Below are 24,397 nucleotides of genomic sequence, written 5' to 3' on the forward strand. Positions count from 1 at the left end.
TCCAGCATATGATCCTCAGAAACTTCCAAAACTCAAATGGAACTTTGCCTATGGCATAAAAGATTACCACTGTTAAAGGTGCTCTAAGCGATGTTGGGTGACGGCACTTCTTATTGACGTTCGAAGTATTTTCAAACAAGACTAGGCTAGGTCGCCCCTCCCTCCTCCTCATCCCGTCTCCTCTCCCTCCCTTCCGTGCTTCCGCGCACTAACCCCCCCACCCCACCTAAAAATCCTTCTTGTCGGTTATTGGCTGGAACGCTGGAAGACTGTTTGTTATGTTTGGTGGTGCAGGTTGGCACAGTTTGTTTTTGTTGGTGTTTGTGAATCCTGGGCTGTCTACAGAGACCGCCTTTTTTTACAGTGTGTTCAGGGGACAGCCAGCTCGCGGATAGTGAGGAGATGTTTGCTGTATGTGACAAAAAATGTTGTAGCCTAAAAAACGCTTGACATCGCATAGAGCACCTTTAACTGAACAGGCACTCACATAGTGACTGAAGCGAATTGCTGCATTAAGAAAGGTTAAATACAGTACCTCAAAACAAATATATGTCATCGGGGTCTCAAATTGGGCTTGAAACTTAAATATTTAAACAGGAAACCTTTGTTATGTACTTGGAATGTGGAGTTCATGGGAATTGTAGGAATCCATTGTTTTTGGAGGTTGACTCATACCATTGGCTGAAAGTCTAGATAATAGAAACATCTGCTGTTTTTGTTTTAAATCCTCCAACTTTATAAAAGCCACACAAAATAGCTTTATTTTCACCTTATTGATAGTATTTTTTAATTAACATTTTTTATTTATAGAAAGGAGCATAAAACTACAACTAAGTAAAGACACTAAACAGCACACTAAACAACTGGTCAGTAAAGACCGGAGTTCTGTCAGTAACAACAAATCATATTTTCACATTTGCAGAGGGTTAGATAAGTAGGTCAATATTACTCTCATGTCTATGCACACTAATATGAAGCTACAGCCAGCAGCTGCTTAGCTAAGCTTAGCGAAAAGGCAAGAGGAAACAGCCAGCATGGCTCTGTCCAAAAGGTCAAAATCCACTTACTATCACCTCCAAAGCTCTAAAGCATACTAATTAACATGTTAGAGCTTGTTTGTTTTATCCATACAAAAATGAAGTCTGAAGGCAGATTCATTGTTATCTTTAGAGAGAGCCAGGCTAGCTGTCTTCATGCTAAGCTAAGCTAAGCTAAGCTAACAGGCTGTGAGATGTCGCTTTACCTTAACTGTATGGACATGAGAGTGATATTAATCTTCTCAACTAACTCTCGACAAGAAAGAGAGTAATTCCCAAAATGTTGAACTATTCCTTAATTATGTTAGCTATATTCAAACGAAAATGCTCCCCTTGCATTCTTCAGGCAATATTGTAATTTCACCTGCACATGTTGGTCTATTTTTAACCTTCTTACTATGCAAATTTCCCAGCCAGTGAGCATGACAGGGTGTGTTAGGAAAACCTGCATCCTGCTCTGCCTTGAAATCAAGCGCTACATGAGCTTGACCTGGATCTGCCAATCATGTTCAGATGCCTGCACAGGTAAAGAGACATATCTTATGATGAAGGAAAGAATGTGCTACAAATAAATCTCACTAGAACTGTTCCACAAAAAAAAGCTCACCCCTCCTCCCTCCTCAACCGCCTCCTATCGCTTTCACAGAGTCGACCAATAGCAACAGAGAGAGAGAGGGGGGGGGGTGGAGAGAAGAGAGGAAAAGAGAAAGACAGTTCTTGTTATGTCTAGAGGGATCAGTGGGCTGTCTGAATATGTCTCCCTCCTCCTACAGCCACAAACATTTATCCCTCAATGTCCAGCTTGGTGTGAATAACACAGATGGATGCATGCATACAACAATAAAGCTTGACAAGCAAACACACTGCACTGCACTCGATTTCAGTGCTACTACTACACTGTGCCGGGCCTCGTTGTGTCCTGGACCCGAATGACTGCGGCATCAACCCCGGAATCTAATCTGCTTAATTATAGATGCTGCTGATGAGACAAGGTTGTGTTTGCCTAATCATCTACTGAGAGAATTCCACTGTTTTGAATGGCAAGCAAGGTCTTACAGACTGCTAAACACATGACATGTTGTAGTGCAACTGTAGGTGCAAGCTAACAGTTAAACACTCAAAGAACATTTTGGTATAAAAGATCTGACATTCTGAACTTCCTCTGTACATTCACATTATTTTGATACCTTTACAAATGCTTGGCCTAGTTTTGAAGCATTTTTGTAAGCATTCTTCAAAATAGATTGTCCAAGCAAGCTCATAAATGTCTTTACACAGTAGCGAGATGACAGGCAATGAATTGAGAGAGAGAGAGAGAGAGAGAGAGAGAGAGAGAGAGAGAAAGAGAGAGAGAGAGAGATGGGGAACGACGTACAATGAAGACTCAAATCTGGGATGTTGCGGCTCAAGTTCAGCCCCCTAACCCCTATAGGCCACCAGGGCACTGCAAAACTGCAGTATGTTAATAGCTGTATAACAAACTGAATCCATCACATTGAGAGTCAGGCTGGTTTTACTACTATCAATCAAAAATATAAACAAGGCCACTTAGAGGGGAGACACCTGCCTTATTCACAGCGAAATACGTAAAGTAATATTGTTGAGAAATGAGCAGAGTGTGAGATCATGTTGAAGATTGATGTTGCTCTCAGTACCCTAGCTAGGTGATGAGCCAGGCTAATAGGCCACAATTGCTAATGCAATAAGGATCAACAACAAACAATGTTTCATTTTTGGTGCCTAAAACTATATTTAACAATTTGTATCAGTTATCTTCAGCCTCAATCTTTAAAATACTGTATTCTATAATGCAGTAATGCAGTAGCAGTCTATGAATCCAAAGTGGTACTCCCCGTTGTTAGCTGTGTTTGCTAGTAAATACCAACTGGCATTGAGGAAGTTGATATATAGTCTGGACCAGTGGTTCGCTTTTTGGCTGAGGACCCCTTAAAATGAAGCAGGAACTGCTTGTGATAACAAAGGTTAAATATTACTATTATTACCCATATTATTAATATTAATTAATATTTACTTCTTATTACCCAAATGGATCTATCTTATGTTGTCTCCTACTATGTCTTCCCTGTGTTGTTCCCATCCTGAGTTTGATACTGTATAAATTGATTACAGTGTGAACGGATACCTTTGTTTCTTACATATCTGCTCTCCTGTAAATCATGTGCTTTCCCTCTAATTTATGTCGTATCTATGTCTCTGTATATCTGTGTGAATGTGTTAGCTGGTCTATGTGCCTCTCTGCCCGTGGCCAGATGGATGTGGGAGTGTGCAGACTGGTGTGCCAGATACAGTGACAAACCTTGCTAATACAGAAACCAGAGGGAGGCTCTGATACAGGCTCCATCAGGTAATACAGCAGCAGCAGAGAGCCCAGCCACTGACAGTAAGATAGGGCCGGACATTAACAGAACAGAGAGGTCTTGGTCGTTGCCAGAAAGATCAATGACTGTGTCTCCCTTCTTCTAGAGTGCCAAGCTTTACCTTTCAGTATCAGGCTGTGTTTGAATGGGACAGACGGATGCATAGACATACAAAAAAAGGCACACATGTACATGAAAGAGACCATCCGTAAGACCGGGCAGACCAGACAGACATCTGACACTGGAGCCCCCTCCTCCACCCCCACTCTCGTCCATCAACACCAACCCAAATCCCCTTCCTTCATTGACCCTGCCACCCTCCTCATCCTGCTTCTTTTGTTTCACTCTAATGTTCATCCCTGGAGGCTGGCTGACTCCACAGAGCACTGCAGTGAGGTGAACACAGACTTTAACTTTACTGTAAATACTCAAAGTAACAGACTTCCCTATTAGCCTGCATTTACTGTAAATATTATAATTACTGTCATTATATTGTAATATTAGCAGTAATATTGTCCTTTTTACTGGAAACGGCACGATGCTTTAGGATAAAAACTGAAAATGATTTGGTAAACATGGATGTTGAACAAACACTGAGTTGGCTGTTCACATATGAAACATTTAAATTAGCTACTTGGAGATAGCCTGGGTGATGAGGGGGGGAAAGCCCTTCATCAGGGTAAACTAAATAGTAAAAAAATAAAATGGTGTCTTGTGATCCCATATAGATTGGGACAAATGTTTGGCATGACACATACATACAAACTAAGTAGTATTAGTATTACAGTTATAGCAGTAGTAATTGTAGTAGTGGCAGCAGCAAGGGTTGCAGTAGTAACATCATAAAAACTTTTTCTTTTCCAGAGGACAAAATTTATCTAAATGAGGATAAAGTGTAAAAACAAATGACCTATTATAGCTGAAATCAATAAAGCATATACAGGATGTGTCATCAGATTAATGATAAAAAATATTTTAGTTTTAATTGGATACATTAGGTTTATAATCCATCACTTATGGCCAATTGATTAAACTTCTCAATTAAGAGTATTTTGTGCTTCTGCTGCCTAAAATTGAAGCAGGATTTATTCTCTTAATTACTTAGATGAGATTACAAGTTTAGAACAATTTCACATTAAAAGCCCATATGAAATATAAAATAGGCCATGAAATGTGGTTTTTATTACTGGCAACTGGCTGGAGAATACGTTTATATACATTTGCTTCCAAATTTTGCATATTTCATAAACATTATGGACACTAGAATAGAGTATGTGCTATATATGTACACATAATTATTATGAGCATTCATGCAAATTTTTATGGCCAACTTTACACATATCTTGAACATACCTCTAAGTCTAGTCTGAACTGTATGTCAAATGCTTTAGTACTGGTCACCCTATAACAGAGATGTAGGCTACAGGACTGGTTAGCACCGCATGTAAGAACACACAATGCAGACAATTTTAGAAATGTTACAACAAACCAATGGCACTAGAACATGTCTTAATCTGTTCTGCCATGCATACAATAGCCCAATATAGCCATTTAGGTGGGGTCTGGGAGTCACTATGAGCCCTGGAGGGGAATCGAGGAGGTACATAGCATCAGTGTATACTTTCACTATTGTTAGCCATTGTGTTGTCCGCTGCTACCCCTGTGCTCACCAGGACACTTACAGGCCACGCTACTGCGTAAACTCATCAAATGGTATACTCAAGCACTCTTCACGTTGACGTGCGATCGCTATCCAAGTTCCCGGAGGCGGTGAGTACTCTTACCTGAGCTGTCCATGGTGCTGCAGTCCTCCTCTCTCAGCGGGATTGCCTTCGGTCCAAGGGTGGCCGCTCTGGAGCCTGCCAGTGTGACGCTGCCGCCGCTGCTGCTGCTTCCTCTGCCGATACTGAAGCTATCTCCGCCGCTATCGACCAACTGCAAAGATTCATAGCCATCGTAACTGGTCTTTTTCTTGTAGGCCCCCAGCAAGCTCATTACCAAAGCACACAAAAAAAAAATAGAAATAAAGGACAAAAGAAGCTCCAAAGACGTAGGCTACGCTGCGATGTCGCCGCCACCACCGCCACAGCCGCCGCTGCTGCTGCTGCTACAACTGCTGCTGCTGCTGGGTGAACCACATGTCCGAGGAGGAGAGGACGACCGGTCTCCTCTGTTTTCTAGGGGAAAGAAATATTCTGCCGGGTGCTTTCCGATGCTCTCCTCCCCCTCTCTCTCTCTCTCTCTCTCTCTCTCTCTCTCTCTGTTTCTGTCTATCACCTCCTCTTTTCTCAGCAGCACCGCATTTTACTACGACGCTTCAGCTGCTGATGCTGCTATAGTCCCCGACTGAGTAAATGGGAAATCCGCCCCAACGCACAATCCTCGCATATCATTGCTGCATCTATTACTCACATACTCTAATCAGAATACGCTATAGGCTTATTTTTCCCTAAAGCTCACCAATCACCAAGGACATTTTTATACAAAAGTAAAAAATATAGAAGAAATACAAAAATGTATGAAGATATCATGAAAGCATCACTACATACTAATTCCCCATTAGTATATTTTGGAATATTATTGTGATATCAATAAAAGCATGCCTTAAAATGGCACATTGAAATCTGTATGATAATATTATAGAAATATAATAGTTGTTATAATTGTCTTGCAAAGATAAGACTCTTACATGTGATGTCATTAAATTTGCTCACATGGCCCTATGTAAAATGAGTAGGATCCCAGTTTCACAGTTCCTATTCCCTTATAAAGTTTTCTAATGTCTATGGGCTTCTAGCCAATTATGATTGTCCTATGTAGTAATGGTGATAGCACTTGTTCTACCCTGCAGTTGTTTCACTGAATATAGCCTGCATTACGTAATTAGCCTTACATTAACATTTAAAGAATGTAAAAAAGCTATGGCAATTATTTTCATTATGAATTGATCAGCTGATTATTTTCTTGACTAATCAATGATTCACTATGTCTAAAATGTCAGAAAATTGGGAAAATGCTTCTTACAACATTGCAAGTCTTTAAATTGCTTGTTTTGTCCAACCATCAATATAAAAGGTATTCAATTTAAAATGATAAAAGACCTGCAAATGTTTGACATTTCAGCTTTAAAAGCGACACAAATTTTTTATCGGTTATCAAAATAGTTGCCAAGTTAACTGCTCAACATAAATGGAAGACAGATGCCGTATAGATGAGTGCTGGATGGTGTCTGCTGTAACCATGACTGTACATGTACTGTACAACAGGCACAGGTCAGAATGGTTTAAAATGTGCTGAAAAAATTGAAGTGTCATCCATTAAAATAACAGAAGTCATTTGGGAGAAAGTGTAGAGATATAAAAGAGACATTTTGAGATTGTTAAAATAAAACTATGACCTGCTTTATTGGGTAAATATGGAGGAAATTATGAATCTGGGCCTACAATAAAGCAACATTATTAGTTGAGTCCTGTTCTGAAAATGATCAAGGACCCCTGGCCTTGTCATAGCATAGCAAGACAACAGCACCATACTTTGTCAGGAAAAGGAAACTCACTCTGCATCAAAGGGAATTTTCTCTACTCAACTAATAGCAGCTTTGAATGTTAATAGGCTCTTTGTAATATAATTAAAATCCAACAGATTTGAAATTTCAGCTCCAAATTTGTCATTTTAGCTCCACTTTTTTGTGTAATGACCCTGGATCCATGAAGGACAAAACACTGACCACTGATGGCATGCTTCCTTCTTTGGCCTTGTCCCCTGGCAACGAAAACCCTGCATGGTTTTTGAAAAGAGGACATGAGCCTGGGAAACTCTTTTCGGAGAGCAGACGGGGACTCAAAGCACAGCGGGAACAGAATGTCCAAAAGGGAGGAAAGATACCCCCGCCATCACCGGACGCAAAGTGCTGCCGCTCCATTGTCGGCATGGAGCTTCCTGTCCTAGCCGTGCCTACCAATATTTACCCCTTGATGCCCTTATGAGTGTGACTGTTTAGAATGCAGCAAGCAGGTGTGGGAAGGACGTCGCAAACTTTGACATGATCAAAGGACATGAAAAGAAAACACAATCTAAATAGAGCTGAAACAATTAGTATAATCCTTGTTAGCTTTTCTTTGTCATATATCATAGTTAACTGAATATTTTTGGGTTTTGGACTGTTGGTTAGACAAAACAAGATTTGTGAATGTGTTAGATTTGGCTCTGGGAAATTATAATGGGCATGTTATAGACAAAAAGATGAACCAATGAATTGGGAAAATAATCAGCAGATTAATAAACAGAGAAAATAAAGCAGCCATGAAAGAAAATACTGAAAAACTGCACTTTTCACAAATGCATAAAAAGCTTATAGATTATTACTTTGGCCAACATCAGACCTTCATCTCTTATTTCAAAATTATTCATAAAATTTCTAGGCTTTGTATGATGGATGCTAGTTTACCCCTTATGGGTGTTGGGCAACCATTGCATAAAGGCTTATGGAAACATGGCATAAAATGTATTTTATGTATTGATCAATGGAAGAGACCTTATGATGACATTTGAGGCATTCATTTACAACCCTCTTTTAAGAATTCCTAAAAAAGTCTTTACATGTTTGCTTGGTGCCATTTTATGACACTGCTGTAACGTGATAGCTTATGGCCTTGTCTCTTCATTGGTTTTTACCATCACACTCAAGGGTAGATTGAGGATTAATGATTATCCTCATAACAGTTAAAGCAGAATCCAGGAATCTGCTGGATCAGCTGTAGGACACACTTGACAGATGGTGGACTTGAATCTGTGGTTGAGTCTGTGAGAATTTAGATTGTGTAATTCAAGGATTCTTGTTCTGCATGGTAAAAACTGACACATGACAGACACACGTTGGCTGCTACTTGTCTTCATAGATAAACAATGGCATTCATGCTGCCCTGGTTTGCTACTACCACTGAGCTGGCATGAGGCCTACGTTTGAGAAGGAAAACTGGAGGATCAACATTTTCATCAAAAGCATGTATTCTGTTGAAATGGTACTGAGCACAAGGACAGATTCTCTACCTGTTTACTTATTTGCTAATTCCAAGGCTTAAACCCCTTTTACATGTGCTCTTTTAAATGGACTATAAACAGAGGCATTGTAAATAGAATAATGTATTAATTTAGTAGTGAACTTAAATGCTTTAAAGAAATTAATAGCATGTCCAAGTTCTAATCCTGTGTTGTTTATTTATTTATCTCTTTGAACTTACTAAATATGTGTCAAAAAAAGTCATTTTTGAGTAGGCTTTTTCATATCCAAGTCCCAGTATTTTCTCTACTGTAAAACATGAACATATTTTTTGATGACTCTAAGTATATTTGCTCTGTAGGCCTACTAAAGTAAAATTTTGAGAAAGTATTTCAATGTTCTGCTACTTATACATTTATTTGATAACTTTAGTTACTTTGCAGATTCAGAATAATAAAACAAAATAGAATCATCAAGAAAATCATGCAATTGCTACTTTTTAGATAGGCCAAAAGTAAAACCCTGGAATGCCCCTGGCTTTAAGGTAGGTCAGGTAAAAGCTCTATTGGCTAAACCAGCCTATGTTCAAGGATTCGCTCTACTAAGCCCCGCCCACATATGTAATAATACATTCCAGAACTGCTCTAAATTACATTTCACTGTGACTATCAATGAAATGTCCATCTGATATGTCACCTATGTGTTACACAGGTGACTCAGTGGCTGATGATTAGCGCATGAAACCACACCAAGCTGCATTAAGCTGCTCACGTGACGTGCGTGACGTTGGTGGCAATGTGATAGTGACGGCAATTGGACAAGAGAGGAGCAGCTGCCCTCTCAGCCAGCCCTGGATGATGAAGATTGTCATTCTGATAATACTGATAATCAAGATACAAAGACATCAGTCAGGTCAAAATGGCAATAATAGGCTACCGATGAATAAAAACACCGGTCCTCTTTAGATCGATTTGCGGACAGAGTGATGTGTACCTTTAACTGGTGTCCTAAAGTGCCGTTACCGATATCATCAGCTGACAGAGAAAATATCAAAGCGGCAGCCCTCACCCTGTTAATGCAGTCTAGTCCTCAGGATGTCATTTATAGGGATAAAGCAACAGTAATAAGTATCAAAGGCCTACAGGAAGAAAAAAAAGTCTCATTAGGCTGTGTGAAAAAATCGACACCTACTGAATCAAAATAATCCAAATGATGTCATTCAAGTTGCTCGCGTGCGCATCTCGCCACATAGAGGCCCTGATTTTATCATTTTAGATTAATGCATCGCCTAAAGTGAAAACAAAAACAAAAACGAGTAGGCTATTTCTCTATGGAGCAAGTGCATGCTGGTGATAACCTCTCGAGCAGAGATGGGGGAGTGGGGGAAAGGGGAGGGGGGATGAATTTCCAGAGGCAGCCTGATATTATGTAACATCCACACACAGATCATGATGCTCTCTCCTTCTGTCTCTGGTGAGAGATGCAGGCTACGCCAATAAAACACGTCTCATGGATCACATCAAATGAACAGAAACAGACGACTTTACCTTTCAGAGAGCTTTCTATCATTCTCCCCCCGGGAGCGCCGTGTTGTGCCGTGGTGTAGATGCGCTTTAAACCCCGGCTCGGCTCACAGACACCGACCTTTGGTTTGTCATTCGCTGCCAGTCAAAGGTTAAAAGCGTTAAACGTCCCGTGAGACGCACTGTCCTGCAAGGATTCCCCGGTATCTCCCAGTTAACCTGTCAGTACATTTACAGAGGCAGTACCTGGTGCGGCATCATCATATTCACATTTTGGCATATGAGCCACAAACCAGCGATGGCGATTGGTAGATCTGTAGATGATGTGGATGAGCGTAAAAGAGGGAAAGGAAGAGTGGATGTTCATGAGTCTGCACGGTAGAAACTGCGCCGCTCAGCGAGTCCTGGCGGAGCTGTCAGAGCTGGTAAAACCTGGGATGGACCTCCGAAACGGGTTGAATGTTGGCTAACATATGACAGCCTATATGATGACCGCATGTGAATTTGATGCAGTAGGCCTAATCGAGAAACCAATGCCTACTGGTGATATGCACCAAGAATGATTATGGTATGTGTTATCAGGTCACAGAATGGCTGAGCCACACTTGTAAAGGTTCCCATAAGAACAGTGGGCATGAGGCGATAGTAAAAACCCTAAAATGCAACACCATCTGCTGCATTTCAAATTTTGGACACAGGATAGTCATCTAAATCGGCATTATGGTTAATGCATGGACAAACTACAGCTGCACACCATCTGTCAAAGGTAAACACAGCAGATGAGACTGTAATCCAGTACAGTCTAGCTCGCCCAACCAACCTCTAATGCATAGGGTTTATTTACAGATCTGAGAGGATTAGACACCCTGTGAAGGCTACACACACGCATGCGTGTGTGTGTTTTTCTGTACGCCTCTTCTAAATCAATGGCAAGTTAGCAGCACACCCTCCTGCTGCTTCCTGTTTTTCTCACATGACATAAAAGATCAAGGAGCAAAGAAGGGAGGAGCAATGCCTTTCTATTATTTTTATGTGTGCTGAAAAGAAAGAAAGAAGTCACAGCCACATATCTAAATGAATAGGCTATCAGAGATTCTTTAGATTTGTAAAAGTAAGTTTTGTTCAGTTTCAACCAGGCAGACCACTACTGAAATCCAAACTTGACATATCTGAGAAAACAACAACATTTTAGTCATTTAAACCCCAAAGAGCTTTATATGCCTAAAGTTGAAGTTTTTGACTACACTACCCACTTGCTTACAGTATGTTCGGACTAAGAAATAATCCTTAAAAGTATAAATGAAGAAACCTGTCTGCACCCAACCAAAGTATGAATTAGCTGGGAGTCTCCCACAAAATAAGATACATGAAGGACGGTACATTTTGTTGCATACAAGTACAAGATTAAGTATAAAGACAGTGAAAGCTGCCTTGAGAAAATATTTTTTTATTGTTTTCAGAATGTAAGATGTTTGGACAGCATGGTTTGAAAATAGGAAAGAAAAAATCCACAATCCTTACACATCAGCAGTAGGGTGAGGTCACATGTTGTACAACATAACACTTTGACACCACGCCCTTTCATTCAACGACACAGACTGGCATATTGTGCTATGTGTTATACAGATCTTATTTTGAGTCCATTTTAACTTTTTGTTTGATTTCCTCAACCTTACAGTACAAAAGTTGTCTGTCCAAAATAACAAGGATCTTTGACAGACAAGTTTTGCAGAAGACACGGTCAATCTGGTCAAGCTCTGACCACCCACTCATTCCTCTTCCCTTTTTTTAAGATGTTTGGGCATTTTAGCTTTTAAAAGACTGAACAGCTGTAGACAGGATAGGGGGGAGAGAGAGGGGGAAGACATGCAGCAAATGGCCACAGGTCAGACTTGAACAATGAGCCGCTGCGTTGAGGACTGAGCCTCTGAATATGGGCGCCTGCTCTACCAGGTGAGATACCTAGGCGCCCTCAAGCTGATACAGTAACTTGCACAACTCTTAAATGCACCGTTTTTATTAGTGTCACTTGGGCCTTCTCAGTGACACTTTTAGAAATCACTTTTCCAGACAATCTCAAGGGATTTTATTTGACACTGTTCACTGATGTTCAGTGATGAAATTGTTCTCAATTACTCTGTTGGTTGTGTGCTGCTAAGATGTTTTATGCCTTGTTTATTGTGTTGTTGTTTTGTTGTTTTTTTTGTACCTCCAACAGCAAATCAAATTTCCCCTTGACGGACCATAAAGAACTCTGAACTGAACTATGAGCAACATGAAACCAAAGTGTAAATCGTATTCTGCTCCTACAGACTCATCCCATCCCAAGACATCTTATAATTTTGTTACTCAAGCAAAACATATTATTGAGTAAAAGTGGCAGAGTTTTTTTTGTATCTTTGGTCTGTCATTATCTTTTAAAAGCCTTTAATCTGTATAACATACAACCCCCACTCTTTCTAGACCCTAGATAAAAAAAAAAAACGCCACCAAAAAACATTGATACAAGGCTGTTTGACCTCACAAAAGAAATGTAAAAATATATATATTTTTGCATGTGAGAGGATAAGTGCACTTTGCTTATTCTCACCTTCATAATGAATACAGGTAATGACATTGCACTGTAAAGTCTGAAAGCTGCAGAGCCAGCATTAGCACAGCTGTAAAAAAAAAAAAAAAAAAAAAAACAAACAATGAAAACCCAGTTGTTGGTCTTTATTGCACAAGTTAGGTACTGGTGTGCTTATGTGATTGCCAAAAGCAAACTCCTGTGCCATTGGGTGAAAATATGACACCCTTCTTTTAACTTCAGGTGACCAGAAGCTATTCTGTAGGGTGGGAACTAAAATCAAACATTCAGAAAAAAAAACACTTACAAAAAAAAATATAAAAAATCTACAAGGTTAACATTTTACAAGCTGTTCATCCTGCAGCAGTGCTTTCTACATTCAAACAAACCTCAAAATAAGACCTTTACATATATGACCTTGTTCTGCTTCCAAATCCTATTACTTACTAAAGGTATATCCAGCAATATCTTAAAGTTAAACAAACACTGCAAAACATTACATTTTATAAACAACAATCTTTGACATTTTGAAGATTAAAATTTCAAGGCAACCTTAGGAAAGTAACAGCATTGAAGGCACTATATTCTGTGCATTGGTCTTCATCCCAGCCAGAGTGGGCTGTAGAGTGATTGTGAGGGACTCTTGAATCTTGTACAAGTCCAGCACCAGCCCAGTAAATTGTCCTGTGTGTTATCAGTTGCAGAATGCATAATAATCTTTAGAATTTCAGTACAAAAGTAAAGAATAGCTGTTTATACAGTGCACAATAAAAACTGGTTCACTCAGGCTTGCACAATGTTTTAGAAAAAAATGAACCAAATAATGGCTGTCCAAGATTGATTTTGGATTTAGACACAATGCATTAATGTCAGTTTTGCCCTCGGTGAATCTGTCAGTTAAGGCTGTGGTGAGACTGACTTTAATAACATGATTTTGTAATGTGTATTCAGCTCAATGAATCTACAACTCCCCAGTGATTTACACATTGAAGGGTAATTAAAGGGTTTCACTCCAAAATGATAAAGTATATTCGTAGAGGCAACAACATGATATTGTTTGCTTGATTATAAACAACTAATAAAAACTGTAATTAATCAAATCTGTAAAGATAACATATTTAAGTAGTGTTTTACTAAGTTTGCTTTCATTAAAGTTCTTATTTTCCAAATCATTTTATCAAGTTTTGTATCACATTTTTCCGTAATGTTGGTTTTTGATTTAATATTCTACCTTACCCCTCTGTCGTCAGTGATAAAATATTGATACTGGAGAGCTACAATGAAGGAAATCCTTCCTTCTCTACATACTTTTTTTCTTTTAACCTTTGGTTTTACCACAGCTTCCCTGAATGAGCTATGATTTATAACAATAATCTATTGCAGATTTAAAAAAAAAAAAAAAAAAAAACAGTGTTGCTTGATGGTGAGTGCTTATGTAAAATTATGATTTACAAAAATGATCAGTTTTGATATTGCCTTGAACCTTTCACTATGATAAGGCAGAAATCAACACAATCAACTAAGCTTTTTAAATATTTGCATTGGACCATTCATTTGAAAAACCACCTGGTGATTGAATAACAAGCATGTTGGTTGTCCTTATCGTCTCTCTAAACCTCTCTTTTAAGGAAACTGAAAGCTGCATGTGGAAACATCTCCCCACATCCTCTGGCTGCTTCTTGACGTGTACCTGTGATCTTTTCATTCAGAAAAGTGTCAGGGTGTTTGGGTTTGGAAGGAATCTGATGGCTGCATGTGCATCTTGGTGCTGAGGAGGGAGTTAATATAAGGCCAAATCCGGTCCGTATCTGTACCGGAAAATGAGTGCAGGATTCCCTGTGACCTGAGCGAAGAAATGAGAGAACAAATAATAATAATTTTCTAATAAAGAAAAACAAATTGATTGATTAAATGACAGAATGTGGCTTAGTCTTTAAATTGTAAAAGAGACCTGCATTGCATGCCTATAACATTGTCAGACTAATGGACTGTTAAATAACAAAAGATCTAAATCCATGCATCCACACATTGTTCTTCCTTGTCAAACAATGGGACCTACATCAACCACAATGCAACTTAACTTCCAACAGTTTGGGCGGTGTGCTATGCTAGTAGTGGCTAATGTAGCCTCAAGCCGCTAGCCTCAGGCAGAGATGAGGAGCAGGCTACAGAGGTCTGGTAAGCTCACTTATTTCTAACTCCACACAGCCCCAGATTTTTTTCATTTTCAAACTTGAAGTCTTCAGCCCCAGCCGACGCTGACTCAAGTGACATCACTTGAGGCAATTAATCAGACTTCATGCAGCTCACTCTGGAGCCACACAATGCTTTAGTTAAACAAAATGTAACTCAGCCAAGCATCCAAAAAAAAGGGAGTGTTCTGCTGACCATTGTTTCATTTTATTTAATTCATAAAATATGAAACTAAGACTTAAGAGTTGACTGCTGACTAAAAGCTATTTAATGCAGGAATCTACCAAATTCAATCGATCCCTTTCATGACCTCCATGTTTTGTTATTGTTTGACATCTGGGTTTGATTGCCTATGTGCAACATTTCACGTGACTGCACTTTCCAGCGTCCAAATCTTAATTCTCTGTGATAATAATGTTATTATGATACTTTGCAATAATGTTAGAACAACTAAAGGCCACTTATCTGCTGGAGTATCTATCTAAATAAAATTTCAATCTGATATATGCCACAGCAAGAACTGACACTGTTGGCTGCCAGTAGAAATAATACTGAGTAAACACTCAAGTATTTACTGACTTGTATAAGTTTATGACCGGCTTGGCCACATCTTTGTAGTGTCTCAGTCTGGCCATCAGGGCTTCTGGTTTGTCATCATCGTGTTGAATCAGTGGCTCTCCAGTGATGTCATCCTTACCCTGTGGAAGGCAACATAAGGTCAGACATGCAACAAAGGTGAACTCAAAATGCAGTGAAGTCTCATAACACAGGGGATTACCAAACATATCTATTCATTACTTTATTCTATTCATTATATTATTATTATCGTTGATTACAGGGTCTTTTGTTGCTAATATATTATAAAGATATGAAGAACATAACATCAACATTGGCCATGGAAATTGGTGAGTTTTCCAGTAGCTGCTTGAACCTTGATCTTTTCAGCCATTGTTAATGCAATAATGTTGTCAACATAAGGTACTGATATGTAATGGTGATATAGCAAACCCTCCTCATCCTTTTTCTATTCTGCATTCTATTTAATAAAGAAATAGTGCTTCTAAACAACTTTATTATGTGACTAATTTCCTGTAGTGAGTCGATGGAGACTATACTGGAGACAGAGGGCATCTGCTGTCAGGATAGACTTATTTTCACAAGTTTCCAGACATGTTGTAAGATTTATAAATAATAATAAAAAAACCTCCGATTTGAATAACTTGTGTCTGATGTGGTTCTGTCACACTAAAAGTTAAATTAACAAGTTAAAATTACAATTACTTCTTCATTTTAATTAAAAAAATCCATAATCTATGAAGATGAATATTTTTTCAAAAGTTAAACTAGACACAAGTTGTCTCGTACTGCATATTGAATGTAGGATGTAGAATATTCCAAGCACTCTAACTCTACTGTAACTTAAAGGCTTCTGAGACCTGCACTCGTGGTGGGTTGAAGCCCATGTTGTAGACTCGGCCACTGGCTGGATGGATCCAGCGGTCGCTCAGTCTCTCCTTCAGAGTCTCGTAGGGGATGTTGAGGCTGATGACCAGATCCAGCTGACACAAATTGCTCAGGGCTTGGGCCTGCGACAGAGTCCGGGGAAAACCTAGACAGACAACAGAGATAGAATGTGAGAGGCACCGCCACCAGGAATAGTTCAGTGTTATATTTTCAACACACTACATTTAAGATTAGGTTGCATGTGTATTTTTGAAGTTATAATTATCATTGTGAGTCAATAACATAAGGAAGACATACTGTATATAAATAGTATGCCATTAATTTCCAGCATCAATGTTTGCTAATATCAGCAAGTAAACTTGGACTCAAGCTGTTTCCAGTTTTCCAGTGAGAGTGCCTATAGCCGTGACATAATAACAATATTATGTATGTGAATGAACTTACTGGAAAAAAAAACAATGCCCTTAGTTACATGACCTGGATGAATCACCAGCAGTTATAATAAGACAAGAGTTTACAGTCATGCTAGCTGCTCCATGAGGGGGTACTGAGGCACAGTGGTGCTTTGAGTTAAATGCTAACATGCCTGGTTTAGCAGGTAATGTTGGATAAACTGAATACCTAATGTTGGTCGGAAAAGTCAGCCAACAAGATGGCACAGAGTCACTTGATCGCCAAAGTCATCGTCTCGGAACCATGAACGTCCGTATGAATATGTGCCAATCCATCTTTATTTACTGGATAAGTGAAAACTTTTACATGCTGATGGCAGTGGATGAAAAGTCAAGTGATCACCAAGGTCATCTTAAATTATATTCTGGGGTGGCCGGGTTGGTTCAGTGGGTAGAGAAGGCGCACATATACCTAGAGGTTTATGCCTGGACGCAGAGGTCCAGGGTTCAAATCCAATCTGTGATTATTTCTTGCGTGTCTTCCCCCTCTCGCTCCCCTTTCTCATCTAGCTGTCCTGTCAAAAATTAAAGGTGGAAAAGCCCAAAAAAATAATCTTCTGGGGACCATGGATATCTGTAACCAACAGTGGCAATCCATCTAATCTCAGCCTCATTGTGGGACTAGAGGAAAAGTCAAGGGATCACTAAAGTCGGGAGGATTGATCCTGGACCGACAGACCAACATGGTGGGTGTTCACATGGCAAGCTTATTGTAGATGTAGGTCCTTCAGTTTTAAGGCCATTTCTTCTCTCTCTTGTTTTAGTATGCTTTGGTATGAATGCAGTTCAGTTTATTGCTTCCTTGTGTGTTGGAGGGGAAACTGGCAATCGCTCTGTATGTTCCATTGTTGGTCAATAAAGAGCTTTTAAATCTCTCCAACCACTAGAGCATCATGCTGCCCACAAATGAGTGACAGGAACGCACCAATCAAAGGATACAAGAGGGAAAGAGAAGGGTATATTTAGGGAGGCTATATATGCGTAGATGTGTCTGGGTTAGTTTGTCTCAGTTTATGAATACATGAAGGAGAGTATGTGTGTGTGTAACCTTGATTTGTTTGCTAAAAAAAGCATGTGTTTACTGATCATGTTTCAAGGTTTAAACATGAGTAACACCAACTAGTTTGTTTCATCAATGTTTGGCAGCTCTCTTACAGATAGTGGATAATATTTAACTTGAAAAAGACACTGAGTTTGTCATCTCAGCAGTCAGGACATTATCATCTCTGTTCACTTCTTAACATAACACAATTCTGATTCCATTTCCATAGAACTTGTACTTTTGTATATGCATGGCAAAAATGTGAATCCTCATGTATCACATACACAAGAATTGACAAAGTATTGTCATGTAAAATGTAATAATATCACTACAGGTGTTATCACTTTATAGTGACTTGATCTCAACCATAAGTCAAGACATACAAACTGTTTTTTTAATTGACTAACTAACCAATCAATCAATCAAATGTATTTTAAGTGTAAAATCCATAGACAGTATATAAACTGGACCAACAGATCCCGTTGCTCTGGAAGGAGACCAGTGAAGGATATTTGAAGCACTTTTCCGGTGAGCGCTGAGCGTTACTGCGCAGCCTCCAACTGAGCTCGAAGATGTATATGTGACGTGAGCAACCTGTCTGAAAGTTGTAAGTCTTCTGGTAGCTGTGCCAAGAGAAATCTCAATCATTCCCAATCTTACAGAGACGGAGAGCATAGGTATATGTAAGGAGATAACATGGACACAGGCTAATTATTGCTAACTAAAATGCTAGTTAACATTAGTAATTAAACTTAAACAGCGAATGTAAGTCGAAACTGCCTGCGAGCTTTTCCTCTACTATGCGACAGTAAGTCGCGTGGTTATGACACAATCGTTGGTCTATTTTTACAAAAACGTCTGCTACGGAGCCATAACGTGAGGTACAAGGTAATGGAACCTTTTATACATTGTCGTGTTTCTTTAGAAATAAACATCACACAAATAGAGTCTTTAAACGCTTCAGATGTAAAGTTATTCGCTGTCAAAGTGGCGCCAAAATGAATGGCAGTCAATTGAATGCTAACGGGAGGTGATGGCTTGGTAGCATCAAAATGGCGCCATAGGAGCTACGCGTTCCGGGGAGAGACTTACCCCCTTGGTAAAATCACCATTAGACATGGTCTCAGTGCACTTTACAATCAAAGGAACACAGAAATAACAGACAGCAACAAAACAAATGAACAGCATAAAGCAGTAATGATAAACAATATAACCAGCAACATAAGACAATAAGTGTTGTAACAAAGGTCACTTGAATGTGAATACAAAATAAATTCGGAAACTTGCATTATAGATCAAGACAGCACAGGGAACATGTGGACTCTCTGGCAAAAATCTTATATCTTTGCCTTTTTTTCTTTGATTTGAATCTAATGCAAATCATCTATGGCTGTTGATAGTGGAATGACAATCAATAGCATGTATAGACCTGCTGGTACTGGATTAGGTATGTCAGATCATGTAGAGCGTATTTTTCCACTTAGTTACCTCCTCAGGATCAAGTAAAAGACACTTTTGGGGGGCATGTTTCTGAGCTTGCAGAGGTGTAGAAAATGCATGCCCAATCTCCTCTAACATGACTATTAGTCCAGGGATTTAGGGGGGGGTGGCACCCGGGTTGGCCAATCAGATTTAAGGGGTGGCTGGCAGTTTCCATTACTGGCCATGATGCTGCATAATGAAAAACATATTCCCTCACTACAATTGAACAAGGCAAAGAATGGAGGCTGCTGTAAGATAAAGCCGGTGTGTCATAAATACATGAGTAAAATAAAGTACAGATCCTGCACTCTTATTGTATAAAAACAAAAACACAACTTTTCATACCGTCCAGCAGCCAGCTGTGGCCAATCAGGTGTTCCAGTCTGGGCAGCATCAGTCTTGTCATCACATGGTCAGGGACCAGCATGCTTCTTTCTACGTAGGTCCTCACCAGCACACCTGCCTCTGATCCACAACAGAAAGGTAAACATAGTCAATGCATGTGTGCTTCTAAAGTTCAAGACAGGACAGGGCCTGTAAAATCTACCAAGGCCTTGATATATAAAAAGCATGGTTGGTACCACTTATGAGCATCTAGTTATTGTGTAACTATCAGACCAGAGATTGTAAATGGTTAAAATGATGTAGCCTCCCAAAATTACACCAAACTACAATACAATAAAACAACAATATTTTAAATATTGCTCGTGTAGTATTCAATTATTATTTAATGTATATTGTTTCCTATTATTTAAAAATGTGTGCTGTGTGTTGATATTTTTGCTGCTGACCATTATTTCCATTTTTTTGGAATCAATAAAAAAAATCTATCTATCTATCTATCTATCTATCTATCTATCTATCTATCTATCTATCTAAACATCTGGGGCCTGCTGTGGATTTGTTAAACAAACACGCATATTGAACTCACTGGTTTATAAACCCTGAAACTTGTTTTAAAATTTTACAAAAAGGCTTAGTTACCGGATCTGATCCAGCAAGTCGCAACTATACTAAAACGTTTCAGAAATGGCAACCAAGCACACGTGTGTTTACTTAAACTGATCTGCACTGAACACCATTTTTATTATCAGCTTGGCACATGCTTGGATTTCAATGTATTCCAGTTGGGTAGCTTACCATGAAAAGTTTTAAGAGACACAATCAATGGTTTAAAGTGTAAGTTTGGGGAAATAGTCTAAAAAAACCCTGTTAACTGGAATGAACACTGAGTCAACACTAGATTGAAATCAGATAAATAAGAATTACGTTTGTGGTCATCCAAATCGCTCGTGTTTTATAGCTTGGATTGAAATGTGAAGGTTAAGTCAACTGTCAAATGAGCTTCTAGAAAACAACTGTGGATCCCAAAATGCGCACATCTCACCAAATCACAAACATTTCTACGATTACATTTTTGTGACAATTAGAGGAAGATCCACATGCAGCATAGTTTCCACAGACTTCCCTGCTGACTGGTTCTTCCTGTTGACACCCCTAATATTGACGTTTGGATTCAAGTACACGGGAAGATCCTACCTGTGTTTGCCGCTATGCTCTCTCGTAGGTAGTGGCCACTGGACAGATATTGCAGGCCGAAGCTTTGGGCAATCCTCTGGGATATCGTTCCTTTTCCTGATCCTGGTGGACCCATGATAGCAGCTCGGAATAACTTGGCCATGTCTTCCTCAAACACAGACTGCAACTTTAAAACCTCTGGGATGCACGAATGTTAGTTTGTCCTCTTTGTGCGCTAGGGAAAGAAGTAAATTACCTCTTTTTTTAAAACCCCTAGTTAGTTGGGTGCATGAGCGATCAAAGTGGTCCAAAGACTGAATGGCTTTGAAAGTTGTAGTTGCCAATGTAGATTTCAGCTTCTCTTTGGAGTCTGCGGTTGTCTACACAGAGCCCACTCTCTGCGCACATTGGGCTATCCTCGCTCTATGACTCTGATCAGGTCAAAACGCCCTTTTCCTTTTTTTCTTTCGGTCGCTTAAGGATACATTACACCCGTCTACGTCTTTGCGGACAAAGACTTTTCTCTGCGAATGAATGAGGAGGGTGTCTCCACAACGCCCTATTTTTCTGCGCACATCATCCAGAAAAAATGCGGATGACTGATTCGCATGAACTTTGCGGGGTAAACTGGTCACTGTAGTTTTTTTATATACAAGTGATTTACAACAACAACAACAACAACAACAGCAACTGTCGTCTTACTTAAGTCACTTAAGAGAGGGGAAACTGTGACGGCTATATTTTACAAGCACACTGATATCACCGGGAAAAATAAAGAGGAGGAGGAAGAAGAGGAGAAGAAGAAGCCGTTTAAAGGTGAAAATGTATCATTCTAACTCACAGGTAGAAATAGGCTACCACCATGTTTTCCTTCATGCTACAGCATACTAAAAAGCAAAAATACAAAAATAAAAGTGCCAATTCACTTCACTGCAACACATCTAAAGTTTAGTAAGAGAGTGCCTTTCTATGCAGAACGTTTAAGACAATGTCTGTTTGGAAAGCTAGATATTGTTATTTTCATCTGCAACTGCAAAGGGGAAATCAGATAATCACATCTTCAGTTCATGTTGAGGCTTGGTAGAAAGATTGTATGACAAACTGCCATGCAACTAATTACTTACAAGCCAGAAAAGGGAGTGTCAGTCACCTGATCCCATAAACATATTTGGTTTGCAATGGAAATATATAATATAAATGATTCTTCTACAGTAACAAGCTTTTGGAATTATTTACGAAAAGTTGACATTGCAAGACTCAGTTCTGCAATAAATAGGCTAAATTAATGAGTTACTAATACCATGCAAATGATCCCACTATTAAAGTGGGCTGTTCTTGGATTCCACCACTTGTTGACAGTGTTTCTCTCAAATCAGAGCTTTTATTGTTCATTATGGTTCAAGGGGTTGTTATCTTTCTTGGTTTTGCACTGCTGGCAGCAGGCTCAGAAAAGCACATGAGTCGTTGTCATTCCGCGCAACATATGCGGACGGGTGGATCGAATCCAGTGATTAGGCTACTTGTACTTGTTGCGAGCCATACGGCGGCGGCAGCGTCCCGGAGCTGTCAGAAATTGCGCACAGCCTTCAGCCTTCAGTCTTCAGTCTTCAGTCAGTGGAGTTACCAGACTAATCCATCAAACAACTCGGAAGATTAACCTTTTTTAGCCTCGCGAAAGTAGGTATTAGTCTCCACACCCGGAAGCTTGTTTTACATTTCACGATCATTTTCGTCACATGGCTTTGGAGAATTCAATAACAACAAAAAATGGCGACAATCACGTTGTGTAGTCTTGCTGCGTCATTAAAAATAGTCATGTAAACACGGGACATTAAACGGGAAAATTGCAGGTATGTGAGCCAATGTGTGTTATATATTTAATGCGGACTGAATGTAATTAAGAATAAATGATTATAATCTATTTGAATCATACAGCATGCTGTTCGTTTTTGTCTAGAAAAGGGGCGTGTATGCAATGCTGGGCGTTAACGTTTGGCTGCACAATATTTAACATTGCACTTATATTTCGCCATTAGTCGCTTTTCAGTTTAAGCAGGTATGCGTGTTGATATGTAGCCTAATGCCATTATGTTGTTAAGATTTTGGACAACTTTTGTTTAGCCTATTTGTAGAAAACAGCAACAAGCGCTTATTTCAGTAGCCGAGGCTGCTTGCTGTTGTCCTTATTTTCTCGAGCGTATCGGAGCAATTGATCTGTAACCCATGTGTTACCTTCACGGTTGTAGGTTATAAGCCATTCCCCAGTTATTTACATTGAGGGTTTATGCAATATGGACGCGCTTTCTTCACAGGGTCTCCTGTTACAGACAAACGGAGTATTCCGCCCTGATCATTTGTTTGTCCTCTGCCATGTTTAGTTTTTTTTGCACATGTTGCTTTGCTTTTCTGACATGAACATTTTTTGGCCAGTGCCCTGAGCAGCGGGACTAATGGAGTTGTTTACATGAAGTGCGGAGGGCGGATGACGAGGAGGAGGAGCCGCTACGTCGGGCAGAGACGCCACCGAACTGCTCCAGAGGCTGCCTGCACCGAGGTGTGGGGGGTGTGGGGGGCGGAGCCCGCGAGGAGAATCATAACAAGTCTGACGTCACTCGGCCTTGTGGTTGGTATGAATAATATACAGTAGTTTGCCTCGACCAAGTCCTAGCAGGAAAGAGGTTTGGAAAAACAAAGTCTTTCTACCTGTAATTGTTTTATAAGATGCAACATTTACGAGCCCTCTGTGCACCAGCAGAATGGAAACTAATGGAAACTAATATATATATATATATATATATATATATATATATATATATATATATATATATATATATATATATATATATATATATAAAATAACCTTTCATATGGAAAGAGAAAAATAATTAACCATGTTAAAATAGCCTACGTAGGACTTTAAAGCAAGCTTCCTCCTCCTATTTCCAAGAATTGTGCAATGTTGTTTTTAATCACAGATTCACAGCCAGTAGGTAGAGTTCAAATTTCATGTGCAGGGTTGTGCATTATTAACTGTCATTAGGGTTAGGGTTACCTTCCCTGGTAGACGTTTCATCATATAATGGACAACAGAGTCTGTCCTTTGCAGTACAGAATCAATAACTGCACCACTCTACCATACCTCAAAGGCCTAAATAAATTACATACAATGATATTGTCCTGTGCATATGTGAGCTTACTCATTTAACTTTTAAGACTTTGTTATCCAAACCTTTCTGACAATTTTTCTGACACAGGCAGTGGGATGTAGTATAAAGGATTGTATGGATTGTATGAGCCTTGAACTGATTTATTTCTGTTCCCACAATCAAACTATGTTATATAGTTTATGTTTGGTCTTTTTTACTCTGACTTTATGAATTTGTTTTTTAAAGGTATTATATCTTTCCAAAATGTTATTGGATCTTTAAGGGTTAAATCCCATGGTTAGAGGGCAAAGTATTTCCTGCTGGTGATTAGTTGGAAGGATATTTAAAAAACTAATAAAGTAAATTACATGCCTATATTACTCTGTAGATTAATCTGTTATTGTATTAGCTACTGTATGTTATTTGAAAAGTATGTATACATTATGCAAACAAACAAAATGCTGGAGATACAACTATGAGATACCATCAAATGTGATGCAAAAAAATGCAAAAAGAAAACCTTGTTATCTTTGTATCTGTTGACCTGGAGCACACATTATGGTTGGATGACGAATGGAGCCAAGCCCCGGACTG

General features: G+C 39.3%; 2 protein-coding genes across 4 annotated transcripts in view; both read right to left on the minus strand.

Moving 5' to 3' along the window:
- dnajc6 (DnaJ (Hsp40) homolog, subfamily C, member 6) overlaps window positions 1–10,047 on the minus strand; it is a 40,312-nt gene extending 30,265 nt beyond the window's left edge. For 2 of the 3 annotated variants that reach the window (XM_028587439.1, XM_028587438.1), the window contains exon 1: window positions 5,200–5,484. In XM_028587439.1, the coding sequence (XP_028443240.1) occupies window positions 5,200–5,410 (211 nt within the window). In that variant the 5' untranslated portion in view covers window positions 5,411–5,484. Of the gene's footprint in view, window positions 1–5,199; window positions 5,485–9,961 lie in introns of those variants that run through there. The other variant, XM_028587441.1, reaches the window with a different exon arrangement.
- Window positions 10,048–12,631: 2,584 nt separating this feature from the next.
- Window positions 12,632–21,269, minus strand: ak4 (adenylate kinase 4). Its single transcript, XM_028588364.1, has 5 exons — window positions 20,679–21,269; window positions 19,485–19,604; window positions 16,136–16,308; window positions 15,279–15,397; window positions 12,632–14,349 (listed from the first exon to the last, which is right to left on the minus strand). Exons 1-5 carry the CDS (start codon window positions 20,818–20,820, stop codon window positions 14,223–14,225), a joined length of 681 nt encoding a protein of 226 aa, XP_028444165.1. The 5' UTR covers window positions 20,821–21,269; the 3' UTR covers window positions 12,632–14,222.
- Window positions 21,270–24,397: the final 3,128 nt, after the last annotated feature.

The sequence above is a fragment of the Perca flavescens genome, chromosome 9 (assembly GCF_004354835.1).
Source record: "Perca flavescens isolate YP-PL-M2 chromosome 9, PFLA_1.0, whole genome shotgun sequence".
NCBI lineage: Eukaryota > Metazoa > Chordata > Actinopteri > Perciformes > Percidae > Perca > Perca flavescens.

Bases quoted from the DNA above. Each gene is read 5' to 3' on its own strand.
- ak4 (XM_028588364.1), bottom strand. From the start codon at position 20,820: ATGGCCAAGTTATTCCGAGCTGCTATCATGGGTCCACCAGGATCAGGA. The intron at 16,309-19,484 runs GTATGAAAAGTT...TTGTCTGTCTAG, and splicing joins CCACAGCTGGCTGCTGGACG to GTTTTCCCCGGACTCTGTCG. The intron at 14,350-15,278 runs GTCAGTAAATAC...TTCTTCGCTCAG, and splicing joins CCGGTCATAAACTTATACAA to GTCACAGGGAATCCTGCACT.